Source organism: Ochotona princeps, chromosome 20 (assembly GCF_030435755.1).
Source record: "Ochotona princeps isolate mOchPri1 chromosome 20, mOchPri1.hap1, whole genome shotgun sequence".
NCBI classification, from domain to species: domain Eukaryota; kingdom Metazoa; phylum Chordata; class Mammalia; order Lagomorpha; family Ochotonidae; genus Ochotona; species Ochotona princeps.
Window position 1 is genome coordinate 11,233,546 of NC_080851.1, and position 19,084 is coordinate 11,252,629.

Sequence of the window (19,084 nt, forward strand, 5' to 3'; positions counted from 1 at the left end):
TTAGTGCATCAGTCAGGATTTAACCAGAGCAGCAGAGGATAAGAAGGATTTGAGCATCCAGAGACGTGAGAACTGGCTCTGCAATTCTCGGATCCACAGGAGCAGAGCGCCCAGCTACGGGGCTGGGCCTCTCAGGAGAAGGCTCAAGCCACTGTCACAGCAGACTTTCTTTGATCACCAGCAAAACATGGACTCTCCTCTTCAGGCCTTGCAGTGGGTTGGATCTGGCTCATCCATATTCATGGAGGACAGTCCGCCAGACCTAGAAATCACCGATCCACAACTTTGATCCCATCTGCAGAATACCTTTGCTTGGTTAATGTTTGGCTGAGTAAGTGGGAACAGTAGCCCAGGTACATTGACTTTAGAAGGAACCATCACCACAGTGCAAGGAGTCTGTGAACCCTACTTCATCAAGCCTGGAGCAATCCACTGTAATGTACCTGCCCACGGGGACAGTTTGTATTCATGTTGACTTCTGCTGTTCTCAAATTGGCCTTCTTGAGAGCCCCACCCACCTATCCAGCTGCTCATGCGGCTGGTTCCATGTGTTCCGTTCTCTTCCTCTGCCTTAGGTAAACACACAGCTCTTAGGAGTTCTACCAAGTTCCTTGATGCCTTTTTGCCCCTAGCCTGCCTTGTGACTAACAGTAATCTCCTGGGACAGTCAAGTTCCTTCAAGGCTGCTTTATTGCTTCAGGCAGCATCTTGAACCTGAAGTTTCCCAAACCTCAGGATATTGTCTTTACTTTTTCTATTGTCCATCCCCAAGCCAATCAGAAGTCATGACTGAGGAAAGACAGGTGCTCTGTATGCCAAAAATTTAGAGATGCTAATTCACCCTTTCCCTGCTCAGAAGAGGCTTCCAACCGCCCCCTGCCCCTTCTCTTGTAGGCTTGGCCCTCCTCTGCCCTGGCACACTGCTGTCCTCTCCATCTGTCTTCCTGTTTGGACAGTTCAGAATAGTCTCACCCCAAGGGTCTTGAGCAGCCCAGTGCTGGCAGTGGCAGCCAGAGGGGAGGTAAGTGCCAACTGCTAGGGCAAATGCTGGAACAGAAGCCAGCTCATCCCGTGTGTCTGAACAAGCCTTCACTTCTGGAAATGAAACATCAAGTATTTCTCCTAGGGAATCTGCCTTTTCCTCACCCACCCCCAAGAATGTGCCAATTGGGTTAATGTGTTAAGCGATTTCTCAGCAATGAGGACACCTGTCCAGTAGGAACTGGACCAAGGCCACCAATTTGTTTCATGCTGTCCACCAGTTGCCAGTTTGGAAAACATATGTCTCCGATTTAAACCAAGAGTCTGGCTGAGCGGAAGGAACACATTGTTTCTTTCTCGTGGATATGTTTATTTAGAATAATTTGAAAAATGCTGTGGAAGACATACACAAGAGTGTATTGTCATCAAAACATGAATGAAGTGTTTGGAAGATGTCATTAGAGTGGCAGATAGTGACAAGATCTCAGTTCAAGGATTACCCTAGAGACCCACAGCCTGGAGCTCATAATGTTTCAGCATTGTGGAGGGGGAGACCGAAGTCCTCACCAAGTTAGACTCTTTGGGGTTAACCAGTGTTTGCCCTAAGAGACTGGTGAGCATGCCTTCCAGTTTGCGTGACATCACTTCCCATTTGCCTGACTTCCCGTCCAGGAACCCAGCACTACCCTCAGCACAGACTGCACAGTGCTCAGTGACGACCGCCGGTGAATCAGCCTCTGTTCCGAGGGAAGCTGTGGATTGAGATGATTGCCCCAAAGCTGTCAGAGTCCTCCTTTCAGAGGATGGCTTATTGCCAGACTTGTTAGGTATCAGCTGCCTTCTTTGCCTACTGTTAGTTTCCATTTCGAAGCACATTAGGGGGGCTGAAATCACATGAGGGTGAGTTAGGGTCCTGCCAGGAAGTATAGGATGAGCTTGTAGTGAGCTCATCTCCGGGGTGCACTGCCAGGTTATGGTCTGAACCCCGTGTGCTAGGGCTTGGGATCTTGTCCATGTTTGATGTGTCAGAGAGATTTGCAGAAGCCGGACTGCAGCCAGTGGAAGCATGTGGGAGATTCCTTCCAATCAGTATTCACAGAACATGCTGGATCTACTCTGACCTGCACTGATTAAAGAAAGTGTGTGACAGCAAAGTCAGCAGAATCAGGGTTTTTCCTCCTTTCCTGTTGAAAAAGTTTCATAATTGCATCTTCTGAAAATGTAAATAAGATTATGATTGTAGCTGATACTGTTTATTTTCCATAGCACGTACAGAAAGCCTGGCTCACCATGTGTACCAGTGCAATACTCCAGGAGTCTCAGCTGTGAAGCGAGATCTTACTTGGTTCCCTTTGATCAAGGAACAGAATATCCCTGGTTGTCTTAGAAAGAAGGAGTTTAAACATCTTTTTGTTTGCTTTTTCTCAGTGAAGTAACACAGGCAGTATGTGAGGGTGTGTGAACTGAAACTATGTATGCCCTACTGATGTTTAATATTGCAACTTGGAGTTCTGCCGACCTCTAAGTGACTCAGTAATGCCATCCATGGTGAGGCTCTGTTATTTAACTAGTTGTCCCTATTTTGCAGAGTAATTAAGGCAATATATGTACAAATAGTAGCCATGTAAGAAAATGGAAAGAATCTAGATGATGGAGACAAAAGTGGAGGTACTTAGTTAGGTCAGCCTTTGTGTCCCTGCTTGTTGCAATGCTCACAGCTTCTGGGCAACAGTGAGGCACTGCACCCTTTGTGTAAGGAAAGCTCTGGACACACACAAGGAGGAATCAGGGAGCCCTTCCACATTTTACTATCAAATTAGTGCAGGTCCCTGTCGAAAAGGTATGAAATCTAGTGAATGAAGCATTCAGAAAGCCATTACTATGTCAATTAATTCCATAATGATGTAAATTTTTGCTGATGGTATGTTGGAGCTTTCAATTGACTGGGATGATACTCTGCTGGCTCTGTCTTCAGACCAGAGAGGGTATACCTAAGAAGCCATTGAACTTGACTGGACAATAAGATACTGGACTCTATGTTTGGTATACGCTTGCAATGGGGAAATCTCAACTGAACTTGAGCTGTGGTTATGCAACAAGGTGGAGGAATCCACCATGGTGGGAGGGTTTGGGGAGGGGTGGGAGAACCCAAGTATCTATGTAACTGTGTCACATAATACAATGTAATTACTGAAGTTAAATAATAAATAATTAAAAAAAAAAGACAGCAGGAGGTGAATGGAAGGAATCTGGGGGAATGTATTCTCTTCATGTGACCTGGGTGGGCAGTAGTGGCAAGATCCCAGTCTGCAAAGAAGGAAATCCAGACTTTCAGTTTTGCATCTCTTCAGGAGCTGCATGACTAAGGAATTTAGGAGGTTTTAAATTAGGTTAAAATTTGGACCATGCTAATTAAGAATCAGTCATACAAATTGTATCTTCAAGTGTTCCTTTGGTTTCATCAGCCATCTGTTGCAAAGTCCTTCATGTCAGTAGAGATTTGGGCTTCATCAGTCACTACATACAGTTACATATCTGCATGTATTTTACTTTAGTAAGCCATTATTCTTTCTATGGATGGACATTTGGGTCATTTCCACTTGGTCTACTGTAGATAATGCTGTAATGGTCTTTTACACGTACTCAGTTCTGTTCATGTTGTCAAGTATTTCTGTAACTAGTTCATGTGACACCAATAAATCAAGGGCATTTATATATCATCAAATTTAGCATTTCATGGAGTTGTTTTTCCCAGAATATTCTTTGTCATACTCAAAAATATCAGATTAGCCATTCTTATTTATGAATGGGCTATTGCCTTGTTTCCATTTGCATACTCACTTAATTCTGATGAAACTGAGCATCTTTTCATCATTGATTGGATGTTTATACTTCTTTGTTATCAGTTAATTTATTTTTCCTATATACACTTGTAATTGTTTAGTGAAGTTCTTTATGTGAGAGCTTATATTTCACCTTATGCTTTGGAAGCATTTTTTCCCACACTATGACTTTTTCTTATAACCACATTATGGCATATGTTGATGTCTGGAAGATTTCAGCATTGCTTTTTAAAAAGGAGTGAGTAGTTTCATGATTTGGTTTTATATTTATTTCCAAGAGAGATACAGAGACCTAGGCAAACAGGGATCTTTTATCTGCCTGCAGCAGCTTGGGCTAGACAAGGCCAAAGCCAGGAACTGAGAGCCCCATTGGGTCCTCTGTGTGAATGGCAAGCATTACTTAAGCCCTGCTCAGCTCCCTCCCTGTGTGCCTGTGGGCAGCAGCCTGGATTCCCCAGTAGACCCAGCACTCGATTCCACGTGCTTCCGTGTGTGACGCAGGTGCCCTGGGTGACGTCTTAGCTGCTCTGCCACATGCCTGTCCCTAGCATTGATATTTTAAATCAGTTTATATATTTCCTTTAGATTTACAGTCTGTGACTTTCTTTTCACTCTATTAGTTAAACATTGTCCCATATTTTCTTGTGGCACTTTTAAGTGTGTGTACATAAACTATTTTTGTGTTAGGAAATTTGATTTCTATCTTTGTTAAATAAATAAGAGCATTTTTCAGATTATCTAATTCGCTATATTAAACAAAACACTGTAACTCATTTCGGTAAAAAAAGAATAAACGAGTAGGAATGGAAAATTGTATGCTATGAAAAAGTAAATCTATCCCATGTTCAAAACTACATGCCTATAATAAAGTTTTATTGTGTATTTTGATGTCTTGTAGGATCTATTTTCATATGTAGTCTGCTTTTTCCACTGTAGCTTGAATTTGATTTTAATTTTTACTGCCCTAAATTTTTATGTTAATATGAAACTGATATTTATACTAAGTTTGGAGCAGGGGCTTATTAAAATATTAAATGTTTTAATATGGAAAAATAATACAACTTTACATTGATTTAGGACTTTTTTGTTTTTCAGTTAAATTTTATAGAGGAGGAAATCATTGCACATTTATAGTTAGTAATTGCTGGATATTTTATAGTTTCTTCTTTGGTTATATTTCTGAAATTTTTAAAAAATATTTTGATTTTCTATAGTCAACAATGTTTTACTGAACTCTTACTAGTTCTATTAGTCTTTCCATTAAATTTCTTCAATATTCCAAGAAAACAGTAGTATTACAAATAATGAATTCTGTTTTATCTTTTTTCAATTATTTAGTGTTTTTCCTTCATGCCTGTGTAATTAACCAGAATGTGAGCAAGAAGAAGGTGAGATGTGTCTTACATTATTTGTTACCTACAGAATGGTGTGGTAGTGCAACCATCCGATTGCTTGATGGTTCAGAAACGCCTTCTGCCTAGTATGAGGTACCTCAGCCTGATTGTCAGGAAACATTTGGTAATAGTTTGGGGCAATCCAGAAAAGCCAGTTAAGAAAGCATTCATGTATGTGCAGCAGTTCTCATATATTACACAAATACATGCTTATGTATGTTGTGTTCTAGTGAAATTGAGCTCAATTCCTGCATGAGTATCATTTTAACCCTTCAGTGAATACACTTAAACCCTTTTACTGCAATCATGTTGCAAAAATAGGTGAGTAGTAAGCATGGAATAATTTCCAGTTATACCTCCTAGGGGGTTCCAAGATATGTAAGACAAAAATTATTGTTGCGTGTGATGTTAAAATTCATTCCCTTAGGTATGTTTCATTGTAACCTACTCAACTATCTTTAGGTTCCCACAATTGCTTTTATATACTTAATTATTTTTGGTCCAGGGTCTTATATATGAAATAAACATTCCTGCTCTTCTTCAGCTGACTAGGCAATTTCTTGTTTATACTTTAATTCAAATAATTGCCTTCCCTCATCCCATAGACTTCTTCCCTTTCTCAGGTAAATTGAAAATAAATCACCTGATATATCCTGTTATGTAGGTTGTCAACTTAAACTATATTCTTTTGTTTTTGCTTCTGTGGGCCTCAGAAACTATGAATTGTTAGAGACTATGCCTGGGCCTCCTCCAGGATCTATCACAATGTTTGGAATGGTGTTGACACCCTGTACATTTTTGTTGTATAAAATAAATGATATACATAATTATTTTAAAAAATAGGCGATATGAGAGATCAAAAAGACTGAGAGAAAGTCATAACCTGGCGAGTTAGTAACAGATACCAGAAGACTCCATGGAATGGCTGTACGAAGCATATTTTGTGAAAAGATAAGTAAAAGTATAATCTCTGGAGTAAAGAAATATGCATTTTGCTGCAATAATGTTAGCTGTGGTGGAGAGAGAGACGGAAGGAAAGTCCAAGTGGCAAGAGGTCATGGAAACATGTTGCAAGTCAGGAAGAAAGATAATATCCATTCAGATGCAAAGCCTGCAGCTGATGTGATTTTAAGAAGAATATACCATTAGGAATTATCTGCTTTTATACAGTCTACACACATTTCCTGTTTGGAGGCTCCCAGATGTGGAATGTAAGAACTGGCATTTCCTGTTAATGTACATAAGACATAGTTGACCAGCAGGAACAACTTTGTGGGTGACCGTCAGCAACGCCCGCGTCGCCGTATATCCCGAGCCGAGCCGAGGGACTAGGGTTACAAAGACGACAACGCACACTGGGCCATTCGTGCAAAGAGAATGCCACTTTATTGAAGTCTAGCCTGCCTTTTATACTCTGTGGTTCCTTCCAGTATTTTTCCAATGTTCAAGCAGCTCCTAAGACCCCCAGGGGCATCTTGATCAACTGGAAGCAGGGAAGCAGGAACTTGTGGTTATGCCAGGAACTAAATGTATCAGGTCAAGATTGTGCATCCTGTTACCCCTTGAAAAATAAACTAAGCTGTGGAGTTAACCCTGGGGAGACCGGGCCCTGCAGGTGACAGACATGATTTCTTCCAGACCTGCTTTTCTGTAAGCAGAAGTTATGCAATATGTTGTAAGCACTGTATTTGTTTTTCATTTACCTGAAAAGGAAGGAGGGGGAGGAAGGAAGGAAGGAAGGAATGAATCAACCAGACTTCCATTTCTGGTTTACTGTCCAAATGCCCACACTGGCTATGACATTGCCAGGTCAAGAGCCAGGAACTCACTGCACATCTTTCACACAGATGGCTGGAACTGAAATATGCAAGTCGTTCTCTGCTGCCACCCAAGGTACACACTAGCCAAAAGGGAGATGGGAAACAGGGTAGCCAAGATTCAAACCCAGCTACTCCGTGTAAGGATGTGAGCATCCCAAATAGCATCACTTGTTTCAAAAATAGTGTGTGTGTGTGTGTGTGTGTGAGAGAGAGAGAGAGAGAGAGAGAGAGAGAAGGAAGAGAACATGCACACTCCTCTGTAACTACCCAAATGCATGCAACAGTGGAGTTTGAGTCAGGCTGAAGGCAGGCAGCTAGAACTCAATTTGGGCCTCCCATGATGGGTGTTAGGGACCAGGTACTGGAGCCCTCACCACTGATTCACATCAGCAGGAAGCTGGATCAGAAGCACAGTGGCGAGGACTCAAGGTAGGTACTCCATTGCAGGGAACAGGCATGCTCAGGGCCGGTTAACAACCACCACACCTATCCCTGCACGGGGCAGCTTCGCTGCTGGGTGCCCTCCAGCTTTCTGTTTTTTGTTATAGCATCTAGTAGTTTAAAAACTACCCCTAAATTTTACAGTTTGTGAGTAAACTTTTGTTTTTGCTGGCATAGTTCAGCTACTTAACTATTGTTGAATTTCATTTAAAAAAGCTCTGGTTCTATTGCACATATGAATGAGCTGCAGTTATGCATTTGTGTCTTTTAAATATTCTTCAGTGTATTAAGATGGGAATTGGATCATTATTTCTGCTCCTTTTCAGATAAGGCAATTATTTCACCAGAAATAAGGGCAATCAAACGTCTCTGGGGGATTTGAAGACTGGGCTGGTTCACAATTAAAAATCTGTGCTTTTCTTCCTCCCCCTGTAGCTTTTGAGCAACATTGTGATAGTCATCTTATGGACATACGCAATGAAAATTTACTTAAACCTGTATGCAGGTGATCCTGTGATTGGGGTTAGTAGAGAGGGCACAACAACAGAGCCTCAGAGGGGCCTTTGCTTGGGTAGCAGTAAGATGCTTTTCCTGAGAATCACGTAGGCTATTTTGATTGAGTGAAAGGTGATATGTATTCCATTCAAATTGTTTATTTTGTGGTGTCGTCTCTTTAACTGTTGAAAGTGATCACATCTCTAGGCCCAGCATGGTAGCCTAGTGGCTAAAGTCCTAGCCTTTCACCTGCCAGGATCCCAAATGGGTGCTTGTACTATTCCTGGCAGACCCGCTTCCCCATCCAGCTCCCTGCTTGTGGCCTGGGGAAAGCAGTTGAGGATGGCCCAAAACCTTGAGACCCTGCACCCGTGTGGGAGACCCGGAAGAAGTTCCAGGCTCCTGACTTCGGATTGGCTCAGCTCTGGCTGCTACAGTCACTTGAGGAGTGAATCAGCAGATAGAAGATCTTCCTCTCTGTCTCTTCCCCTCTGTGTATATCTGAAAAAATAAAATAAAGTAAAATAGTCTTTAAAGACAAAATTGTGGTTTTTGAAGGAATTCATCATACTGTTTAGTTGTTTTTAACCTACCTGCTGTTGAAGACTTAAGATTGTGTTTTCTTAGCAAAGCAGTGGTTTGCGTAGCATCATCTTCTTGTGGACGTCTTCCCGCAGGTGTTCAACACGTACTCCAATGAAGAGTACGACAGGAGAAATGACGAGGTGGACCCCGTGGCCGCTTCAGCAGAGTATGAGCTCGAGAAACGAGTAGAAAAGCTGGAACTCTTCCCAGTGCATCTGGAGAAAGGTACGTGAGCATGCCGGTTCTGCGTCGTGCTGCTCGTGGTCTGGCAGCATTGCTTGTCCTGACTGGAACCGCTGCTGTTGGCATTGGTGACATTTTCATTCTCCATGATTGTCTGTTTAGGATTCTGGGGCGGGTGAACTGAGACTCCCTTTGCTCCCAGTGCCGACCCCTCCATTTGAGCTGTTGGTCTAGTGGTTGGCACCAGTGATGTCGGGGTGCAGCCTAGCACTTTGTGTGTCCTCAGGGAGTGCTGGGGTGGTAGAGGGCCCAGACAGAGCTGGCACAAGTGAGAGCTGGGGACAGGTGCTTGTCGTTTGTTTATTTTTAGTGGCAGGAGTGTAGCCACGGGCAGGCTCAGACCGTGGTGGTAAATACCAGGAAGCCTGTATTATCGTGTGAACACCTGCAGTGAAGGTGGTGGAGCCCAGGAAAGCTGACACAGTGGAGCTGCATGCTGTGTCTCCAAAGGGAGATAACAGAGAGAACGAGCAGGGAGAAGAGAAACAGAACAGCTGCCTCCCTGCCGCAGTGTCTCCTGATCCCATGGGGCCGGGGGAGGGCGCCGATGGGTACCCAGAGCCAGCTGTGAGCCAGTCACTGAATGGGAAAGTAACACATCCAGAGAGCTTCCAGTCTGGAGCAGTGCAAACAGAGGACAACTTGAACAAACAAGCAAAAAATTCCCTCAAGCGTGGCATTAGAAAGACATGCATAAGGAAATTAGCAGCAACAATGTGCTGCCTTATTTCAGATAAAAAATTTCATTAGAGGAATTAAAAAGAAAAGGATGACTATTGCTCAAACTCTGGTTGGTAACCTAGAAATGTAAGTTTAAGAAAAGTTCCAGGGCCTGATGCGGTAGCCTAGTGACTAAATTCCTTGCCTTGCACGCGCCGGAATCCCATATGGACACTGGTTCTAATCCCTGAGACCTCACTTCCCATCTCTCTCTCTGCTTGTGACCTGGGAAAGCAGTGGAGGATGGCCCAAAGCCTTGGGACAGTGCATCCAGGTTGGAGACTCGGAGGAGGCTTTTGGCTCCTGGCTTCAGGTTGGTGCAGCCATTGCGGACGCTTGGGGAGTGAATTATCGGATTAAAGACCTTTCTCTCTGTCTCTCCTCCTCTCTGTATATCTGACTTTCCAATAAAAAAAATAAGTAAATTAAAAAAAAATGTTTGGGGCCGGTGTGGTAGCCTAGTGGCTGAAGTCCTTGCCTTTCATGTGCCAGGATCCCACAAATGTGCCAGTTCATGTCCTGGCTCTTCCACTTCCCATCCAGCTCCTTGCTTGCAGCCTGGGAAAGCAGTTGAGGACGGCCCAAGCCTCTGGGACTCTGCCCCCACGTGGGAGGCCTGGAAGAGGCTACTGGCTCCTGGCTTAGGATCGACTCACCCGTTGTGGCCACGTGGGGAGTAAATAGTGGATGGAAAATTTTCCTCTCTGTCTCTCCTCCTCTCTCTGTATATCTTATTTTCCACTAAAAAATAAGTAACACTTTTAAAAATAGATAAAAAATTGGCAGCTGCTTCTCAAAGGGCAGGCTCAACATCTTGGAAGCATCGGGAGGGAGCTCAGTGGAGAATGCACAGATCACAGGAGGAGGAAAAGGTGACGGGAGCTCTGTGGCACACCTCGGGGTTCTTCCTGCCGCTTTCCCATCTGAGACGGAGTGTTGAGGCTTCTCCCGTGGCTGTCGAGTCGGGATCTTAAGGTGGTCCAACATCATGCTATATAGGTTGTTAGTTACAATCAGAGACCCACTAAGCAGGAAAAGCAACTAGGACAAGATGGCAACGACAGTGAGGCTGGCTAAGTGTTATGTGGAAAACACCCATATGGGTACCAAGGTAGAAAACTATCCTCACAGCTCATGGGTCCGCCAAAAATAGTTGGATTTGGCCATCGGCCAATTACTGCTTGTAATGCTCTGTGCCCTCCTCCCCCGCCCCCAAAGACATGACAAACCGCCAAATACTCTTGCACGGTAGAGTGTATATGTTGTAGCATATCTGGTTAATACTATGTGGCTAAGCAGTAATGAATGAGCTACCCATCATGCGCTAATCAGTTTGACCCTTACAAAATCAGAAGTTGAGGGAAAGTAAAAGCAAATCATAGTGGAAGCTAAGTCTGTGTATTTAAATTTCACAATGAGAAAACCGAACAGCACATGATATAGGGATGCGCAAATGAGGGGAATTTGTTTAAAGCAGTGGTGAGTGAGTGAGGGCATGCTGAGCACAGTGTGCAAGGCAGAGATCAGCAAGCAAGAGGTGCGTCAGCGAGCTATGCGTGGTTGGCGGGCGCCTGCTGTGTGCTGACACTCGGTCATGGGTGTTTGTTCTTCTGTTGTTTTTCTTGTTCTTTAAATACAGTGTTTTGTAGGCAACACATTTCCACAAACTCTTATATGTCTGCTTTATCCCCACTCAGAATTTGAAAGGTCCAATTACAAAATAATCCAATGTAATTATTGCAGGTTTCAGTACATTTTCTGAAGAAAATAGCCAGACTTATAGACAGAAGGCAAGAAAGGACAACAGAAGACTGGAATAATGTGATTCATTCAACTTAAAACTGTATTTAAAAAAGAAAATATACTATCGTCTGGAAAAATTCCATCAGTCTCTTTAATACTGTGGAAACTTGGAAAATGGATAATACATTGCTAGGTAGATGTTTGGGGAAAAAAGAAAGTTAAATCTAACATTTCAAACCACATTGAAAAGGTTTAATCTTTTAAAGTTTTTTTTTTTTTTAAAGATTTATTTGTTTTATTACAAAGTCAGATATACAGAGAGGAGGAGAAACAGAGAGGAAGATCTTCCATCCGATGATTCACTCCCCAAGTGAGCCACAACGGGCCGGTGCTGTGTCGATCCTAAGCCAGGAACCTGGAACATCTTCCAGATCTCCCACGTGGGTGCAGTGTCCCAATGCATTGGGCCGTCCTCGACTGCTTTCCCAGGCCACAAGCAGGGAGCTGGATGGGAAGTGGAGCTACCGGGATTAGAACCAGCGCCCATATGGGATCCCGGAGCGTTCAAGGCGAGGACTTTAGCCGCTAGGCCACGCCGCCGGGCCCTCTTTTAAAGTTTTGTAACACACAGTAGAGGCCTTATTCAGAAGTGAGGCTCACCTAAGAGATGGGACTGTGGGAGGGCTGCCCCAGCAGCTGCATTTACCAGCATGGTTATTGGCTGGTGCAGGTGACAGACTGCACAAACTAGCATACCCAGGAACCAAATCTGAGATTACCCCAGCTGAGGTTTCTTGGGAGGCCTTCTCAACTAGATCCTTCGACTCAAACCCCAGGAACAAGGAAAAGCTTAAGAAATGGGCTCTGACCTTGGAGTGCATGTGTCAGGACTAGGCCTTCTCAGTTGCTGATGCCTGTGCAGGGGATAGCATGCCCAGATGCACAGAGCGAACAGGTCAGGCAGCTCATGGGCCAGCAGAGGATGTAGAGTGCCTCATCAGGGGACAGGAAGCAGAACAGGTTGGACAACTCTTCCTGGCAAGCTTTGCAGCATGTGTCTGGGTCTATGGATGCACATTGAAGTGGACTCAGTCAGCCAATAGACCTAGGAAAGATTTTCTCAACCGTGGTGTTAACAAAGGCAACAATGTCTTAGAACTATCAAAACCATTCAAGTAGCACTCTTGGAACATTCTTCCCCCCATTGAGGTCTCTTAACACATCATCAGATGACTCTCCCCCATCACCAGGAGTTAATACGGGTTGACAGTAAGGAGCAGCTCCCTTCCCCACCAGCAGATGCAGCAGAAAAAAAGGAACTGAAACATTTGTCCCACCCATCTTCTTCTAACCTGGACCCTCCCCACCCTAATTGGAGATCCACGTGAGCATGCATCACTGTCAACTATGTAAGCATTATTAAAAATAAAATGAAAATATATAAGTATATGTGTCAGAAATCAACAAAAGCAAATACAGTAAAAATAGCAGGAAAAATATGACTGAAAGCAATGTTAATGACATAGAAATGCAAAAAACTAAAGCTAATAAAATAAGTTGATGCAAATTTTTAACTAAGTATATCAACCCTTCACACTACTGGCAAAAGACAATTGTAAGTAAATATATGCAAATTAGAAATGAAACGCAAATATATGTATGCAATATACGGTGCAAGCCAGCTGTTAGTTACTGATCTTCTTTGGCAGTAGAGTGAATGCCAGGGTAGCCTTTATCACTTGTTAAAAAACACATGAATTATCAAAATCAGCTCAAGGAAACAATCCAATTTTTATAGAAGAAAATAGAATGGTGAGTAAAAAAGTGTTAAAAAGTCATCAGAGTCAGGTAGTTCTATTCCAACTTTATAGAACAGATTAATCTAATGTTATTTTGATTACTTTAAAATCTGAAAAATGAAGGAAAGTTGTCAAAGTAGTGTAGCCCCCCCCCCCCAGAAAAAGTTCACACAAGAAGTTCATTTGCAACCTAAAATTACGGTAGTACAATTCCCATTATGAATGTATATTTTAAAGTTTCAGAGAAAGCAATATTAAATATAAAATATTCAAAGAAAAAATGCAGGAAGACTAAGTAGGGTTTTAAATAAGAACATATAGTGTGGTTTATTATAAAAAAATCTATTCACGTAGCAGTTCAAGTCAAAGGCCTTACTGTTGTTTGAAAAGTTAATTGATAACAATTCTCTCATATAGAAACTTTACTTAAATTTGCACAAGGTGGCAGCTGCTTCACTTCCATAGAAGCTATGTATACCACGGCAGCAAGCATCTGTTTCTAAATTGAGGAGACATTAACGGCATTTCATCTGAAACAGAATGAAGTGATCTGTAGCAAGAGCAGAGAGTAAAAAGTCAACAGCATCACTTTTTCTTGATATGCCCCTATGGATACCCTTATTATTATTTTTTTTCTCAAGTACCAGGATTTCCCTTCCTCACCTCCCCTTCCCCTGCTAATTTCCCCTATATTATTACAAGGACTATACAATAGTATAGTCCTTCTAAAACAGTCAGAAGTCCATCATTCTGCCATTTAAGTGTATCCTGACCTTGTAGGTATGGAGAATGGCAGAGTCCTGCATCCTGTTGTCAAAATACATTTAATAGTTTCATTGGGAGTCCATCTTTGGTTTGGATGTAAAGATGCTTACTGCATTGTATCTTCACATCTCAATATGATCGTCTCTAGTACACAGTTCCTCTAAATTACTGCATGTACATGCCTGCTTGCCTATGTATCTAGTAATCTTGTATTTTGCATGAAGGTAGCCTTAGAAAATATGATATTTGTCCTTTTGGGATTGGGTTATTTCACTAACCATAATGGTCATAATTGTATTTTTTAATAGCAAATATATTCTGATTCTAAAATATCAGACTTGGTAAGATAGTTTATGAAAGTGGAGGTCAGGTCCATGTTCATATAAAAATCAATATTTTTCTATATATTTCACATTAAGAACTTAGAAATGGGAAAGATACTAAATTCACTTACAGTAGTATCAATGTAACAAAATACATACTAAATTTATTTTAAAACAATGTGTAACTATTGAGAATAAATATTTAGCAAAGACAAAATCTGAAAGACATTCTTGAATAAGAATCCTTAGTACAGAAAGTTTTCGATAAATTTAAATATAGATTCAGTACAGTTTAAATATTGCTGCCAAGATGGTTGAGTTGGGAGAGGAAATTACGTAAAGTGATATTAAATTTTATATGGAAAAAAAAGCTCTCAGATGTATGAAGAAGAATGTGAAGGACTTGATTTATCAAATAACATAAAGGTTGCATAATTACATTGAAATTATTCTCACATAGCAATTAATCAGTGGATTACGATAGAAAACCCACAGAAATACAGTAATGTGTATGAGAATTTACCATGTGATATGCATGGCATTTCAACCTAGCTGTAACAGTGGCTTCAGTAATTGTTCTGGCCCAGCTACACATCGCTCTGAAAGATTGTATTTATAGAGTTCGATGTCTTTATTACTTGATGGGGTAGCAAATAATTCCAAGTGGGCTAAATCATTAAAAGCAAACAATAAAGATATTTGAAGAAAATTTCATCTGGGCTTGTGGGAGGAGGAGTGTATTATTATTCAGAATTAAAATAAATAGAATGGGAATATGCAAATAAGAGAAGGGATTTGATAGACGATTGAGTGACGTGACTGTTGCAGCTGAGAAACTTCCTGAGGAGTAGTCTGTGGACTCGAGACCCTGGGATAGCATCCTGTCAACCTGTGGCCTCCAAACAGGGAAGCCACTGGTGTCCAGGGCCGGACGTCGCAGAACATGGGGCAGAGGGCTGGAGAGCCTGTTGGTATGATGCCAAGGACAGGAGAGCAGCACCCAGGTCTGCAGGGAGGGACCTGTCTCTGCCTTCTGCATTTGCTGTCTCCAAGCTCCTGGCCAACTAGTTGGTGTCCATCTTCCCCCCCCTTGCCCACTCAGACTCCCACACTAACTCCCCTGTCAGCCCCTCCACAGACAGCCCAGAATCACACTGTCACAAATTTCTAGGGAGTCCGCAATCTTGTCAAATTCACACCTAAAATTAGCCTTCAAATGCGGCTCAACCAAAGTAGGAAACCAAAAAAGGAGGAAAAAAGCGAGCTTGTGCAGTCATCTAAAATGTGAAGCTTGTAAAGGTTATTGCATTAAACAAAACTAACAGAGAAGGATATAAAGGTGGCAGGGGAGGGACATGCCTTATGGATGACAGAGGTGTGGTCTGTAACATGCCAAGAAACTTTGCAGATTGCCATGAAAGTAAGAAAAAGTTACACTCAGTAGAAAAATTGGCAGTTGGCTGAGGAGGAAATCTAATGGCCCACGTGCTGGTGAATGGTGGTACAGTCTCCCTTTAATAGTCTATCACTGCCGATCAGCTGGTTTTTGTGCTGTGAATAAATCATGGATGCCAAGACTTTGAGGCTATCTATATAAATAACCTTGGATGTTAAGCAATAAATGTGGTACACAAAACATTGTGCATTTTATTTCATTGGAATTCAACTATTTCTGCTCGTTGAGAGGACAGTTAGAAATATGGATGAGCCTGTGACTTCGAAGTGAATTTAAGAAGCAGTCAGACATGGTATGATTCCATCTAACCATGAAATAGTCCATAGTCACTGGAAGTGATCTAGAGCTATGCAAGTCAATATCCATAAAACCTCACTGAACTCTAAAGGTGAGCTACAGGGAGAAACAGCTCTGATTTGGTTTGTGTAAAGAAAAGCAAACCAAATGTGTCTGTGTAGATATGCATGTGTGTTATGTATCTGTTGTGTAATATGTAAACATTGTGTTTCTGAAGTACCTATCTGTATATTATTGACACATAGCAAAGTACTCAAAAACTCACATGGGCTTACTAGCGTGAGTGGACAAGAAAAAAAGAAAAGTACATAATAATACAAAAGAAATCCCTGTATGTTATGATCACAGTTATATAAAGTTGTGCACAAGTTCAAGTATGTGTGCTTTTATGCCTCACATAATTCAGAAGGTTATTTAGACAATCTGTGTTTAAGTCAGATTGATTATTCAGTAACCGAATTCTTACCTTTTCTCAGAGCCCAATGAATTTCCAACTGCAGGAGTGAAGTGAGATGAACTAAGGAAACTTTTGATACCCTTACTTCTAGGAATTAGGAAAAAAAAAATCCTGCTAAGGCAAGCCTTTTATGTTTCCTAGGCAAACACAAGATCAAGACCAGAAGCATCCCACTGACCTCCCGCTAATCACAGCCTAATGTGAACTCCAGGATATTTCTCTTTTTTTTCTGCAGATGAGGATGGTCTTGGCATCAGTATCATCGGAATGGGTGTTGGAGCAGATGCCGGGCTTGAAAAGCTGGGCATATTTGTGAAGACGGTCACCGAAGGCGGTGCTGCCCAGCGGGACGGCAGGTGAGCAAAGACACTGTTCACTGCAAGTCGTCTAGGAAACTTGCCTGTCACTTGCTCCCCAGGATATCTTTTTTACTTTTCTCAGGACAAAATTGTAGAATGTTCCTCAGATATAGCAATGTGAAAATTCCTAAATGATTTTCTGATCTGTAGACAGAACACTGGCATTCTTTCAACATATTAGATAAGCGGGTAGGCACATTTCTGTACCTCTCTTTGTATCCGTTCGTCTGACCATGGGGACATGGGCAGCAACATGGATGAGGATGCCTGGAGAGCATGTTCCACCATATAGCTACACCACAGAAATACCAGAACAAATGATCACAGTTCTGGCATATTTATTTTATTTATTTTTAAAAAGATTTATTTGTTTGAGAGTCATGGAGTGAGATGGGGTAGGAAAGATAAAAAGAGATCTTCCACACACCAATTCACTCCCCAAATGGCTGCTATAGCCAGGGTTGGGCCTGGAAGAAACCAAAAGCCAGGAGCTTCATCTCGGTCTCCTATGTGGATGATAGGGGCCCAAACACTTGGACCATCTTCCACTGCTTTTCCCAGACCATTAGCAGCGAGTTAGATTGAAAGTGGGATAGCTGGGACACAAACCAGCACCCAAATGGGTGCTGGCATTGCAGGCAGTGGTGTTACCCACTGTGCCACAACACCAGCTGCAATTCTGGAATTTTTTAAAAGAGGACACAGGTAGAAGGGAAATCAGGAACTGTGATGTGTACGGATGGCAGTTCTGGAGATGTGCATTTTGACAGTGGGATTTCCCAAATCACAGGTTCTTGAGGACCTCTGAGCATGTGGAATAAGATGTCTACTAGGACAGGGGTCTGGGGGTTGCACTTAAACAGCCACCTTAAGTAAGTCAGATGCTTATCAGAGCAGCAGATACTTGTTTTTGTATTAACTTTCATCATCTCATGATATGCAATACTTACCACGTAAAGGTTTCTGTTCACTCTTACACGATTGTCCTGATGTGTCAGGCTAGGGCTAGGAGCAGAAAGTGGGAAATGAAAACAAAATACCCAGAAAAGTGACTTCCAAAATCATTTTAAATTCCACTGTTTTTCCTTCTGCACATTGAATAAGATAGTTTTTATTTTTAAAAATGTTCAATTAAGTACCATTTACCATCTTGTCATGAGGGAATAAGCTATGTTGAAAATGATTTGTGTATTTCTGGTGAGACCATCTTGGCCGTGTATCTTGTCCTCGGATCCCACGATGGCACACACAGACGTTTCCCGAGGAAGCCATGCTGATGCATGTCAATAGAAATATCACACATTCTGGGGGAGGAAACCATATCGTAGTGGTCTATTTACCCATAGCATTCAGCTTAGTATTTTGCACCAACAAAGTTTGACATCAACCTTTTGTATGAATGTTCAGCTGACTGCTTATGTATCACACTTGTAAAGAAGGTGTTTGTTTATTTGAAGGACAGAGTGACAGCAAGAGGGAGAAAGACGCAGTTTTTTCCACTCGCTGGATTCAGTCCTCAGGTGGCCACAGTGGCTGGGGCGGGGCCAGGCCAAAGCCTGGAGCCTGGAACTCCAACTGAATGTCTCATGTGGGTGGCCAGGGACCCAAATACTTGGGAGCGGCCCAGGTAGTACCTGGAAACCATCTTCCTCTGTTCTCCCAGGTGCATTGGCAAGGAACTGGATTGAAAAGCAAAGCAGCAACTCAAAAGGTACTCTGATTTAGGATGCTGGCATTCGAAAATGGCAGGCTAATATGCTGTGCCACAACACTGTCCAGAAAGTGAGCTGGTTAATATTTTGCTTTTGAAAGCAATTTATTGGTAGCCATCTTCAGTTTTGCACTCAAAAAAGAAATAACCTCTTTGGATTTTATAATGGCAGTAGTGTTTTTCATTATGAAATTTTTAGCTTTTTTTCAACTGAGCTAAAATTCACTGGGACCAGCATCATGGTTTTTAAAAATATGTATTTTTATTTATTTGAAAGGCAGATGAACATACACACACTGAGGGAGAAGAGAGAAAGAGGAAGAGTGGGAGTGAGACAAAGACTTTTCACCTGTTCATCCCTCAAACGTCTGCAACAGTTGGGGCTGGGCCAGGCTGAGGTCAGGCCTCCCTCATGGTGTCATACATGCACACACACTTGGTAAATATGTATGTGGTGGGCACATGTATGTGCATAACATTCAAACAGGCCACATGCCTCCCTCCAATATTTAGCCTGTTAGCTCTGTCCTTGGAATACATTCGGAATCCAATCGTTGTCGCTAAACAGCTGACTTAACCAAACCATCAAATCAATGAGGCAAGTGTTTTTTCTTTTTCTCTACTTAAATATTCCCAGCACTTTTGCTAATTT

The 19,084-nt window shown here is 42.2% G+C and overlaps 1 protein-coding gene across 14 annotated transcripts in view; it reads left to right on the forward strand.

Moving 5' to 3' along the window:
* PPP1R9A (protein phosphatase 1 regulatory subunit 9A) overlaps positions 1 to 19,084 on the forward strand; it is a 249,209-nt gene that overhangs the window by 135,556 nt on the left and 94,569 nt on the right. For all 14 annotated transcript variants that reach the window (XM_058678331.1, XM_058678330.1, XM_058678338.1 and 11 more), the window contains exons 3-4: positions 8,652 to 8,784; positions 16,598 to 16,718. In XM_058678331.1, the coding sequence (XP_058534314.1) occupies positions 8,652 to 8,784; positions 16,598 to 16,718 (254 nt within the window). The remainder of the gene's footprint in view (positions 1 to 8,651; positions 8,785 to 16,597; positions 16,719 to 19,084) is intronic.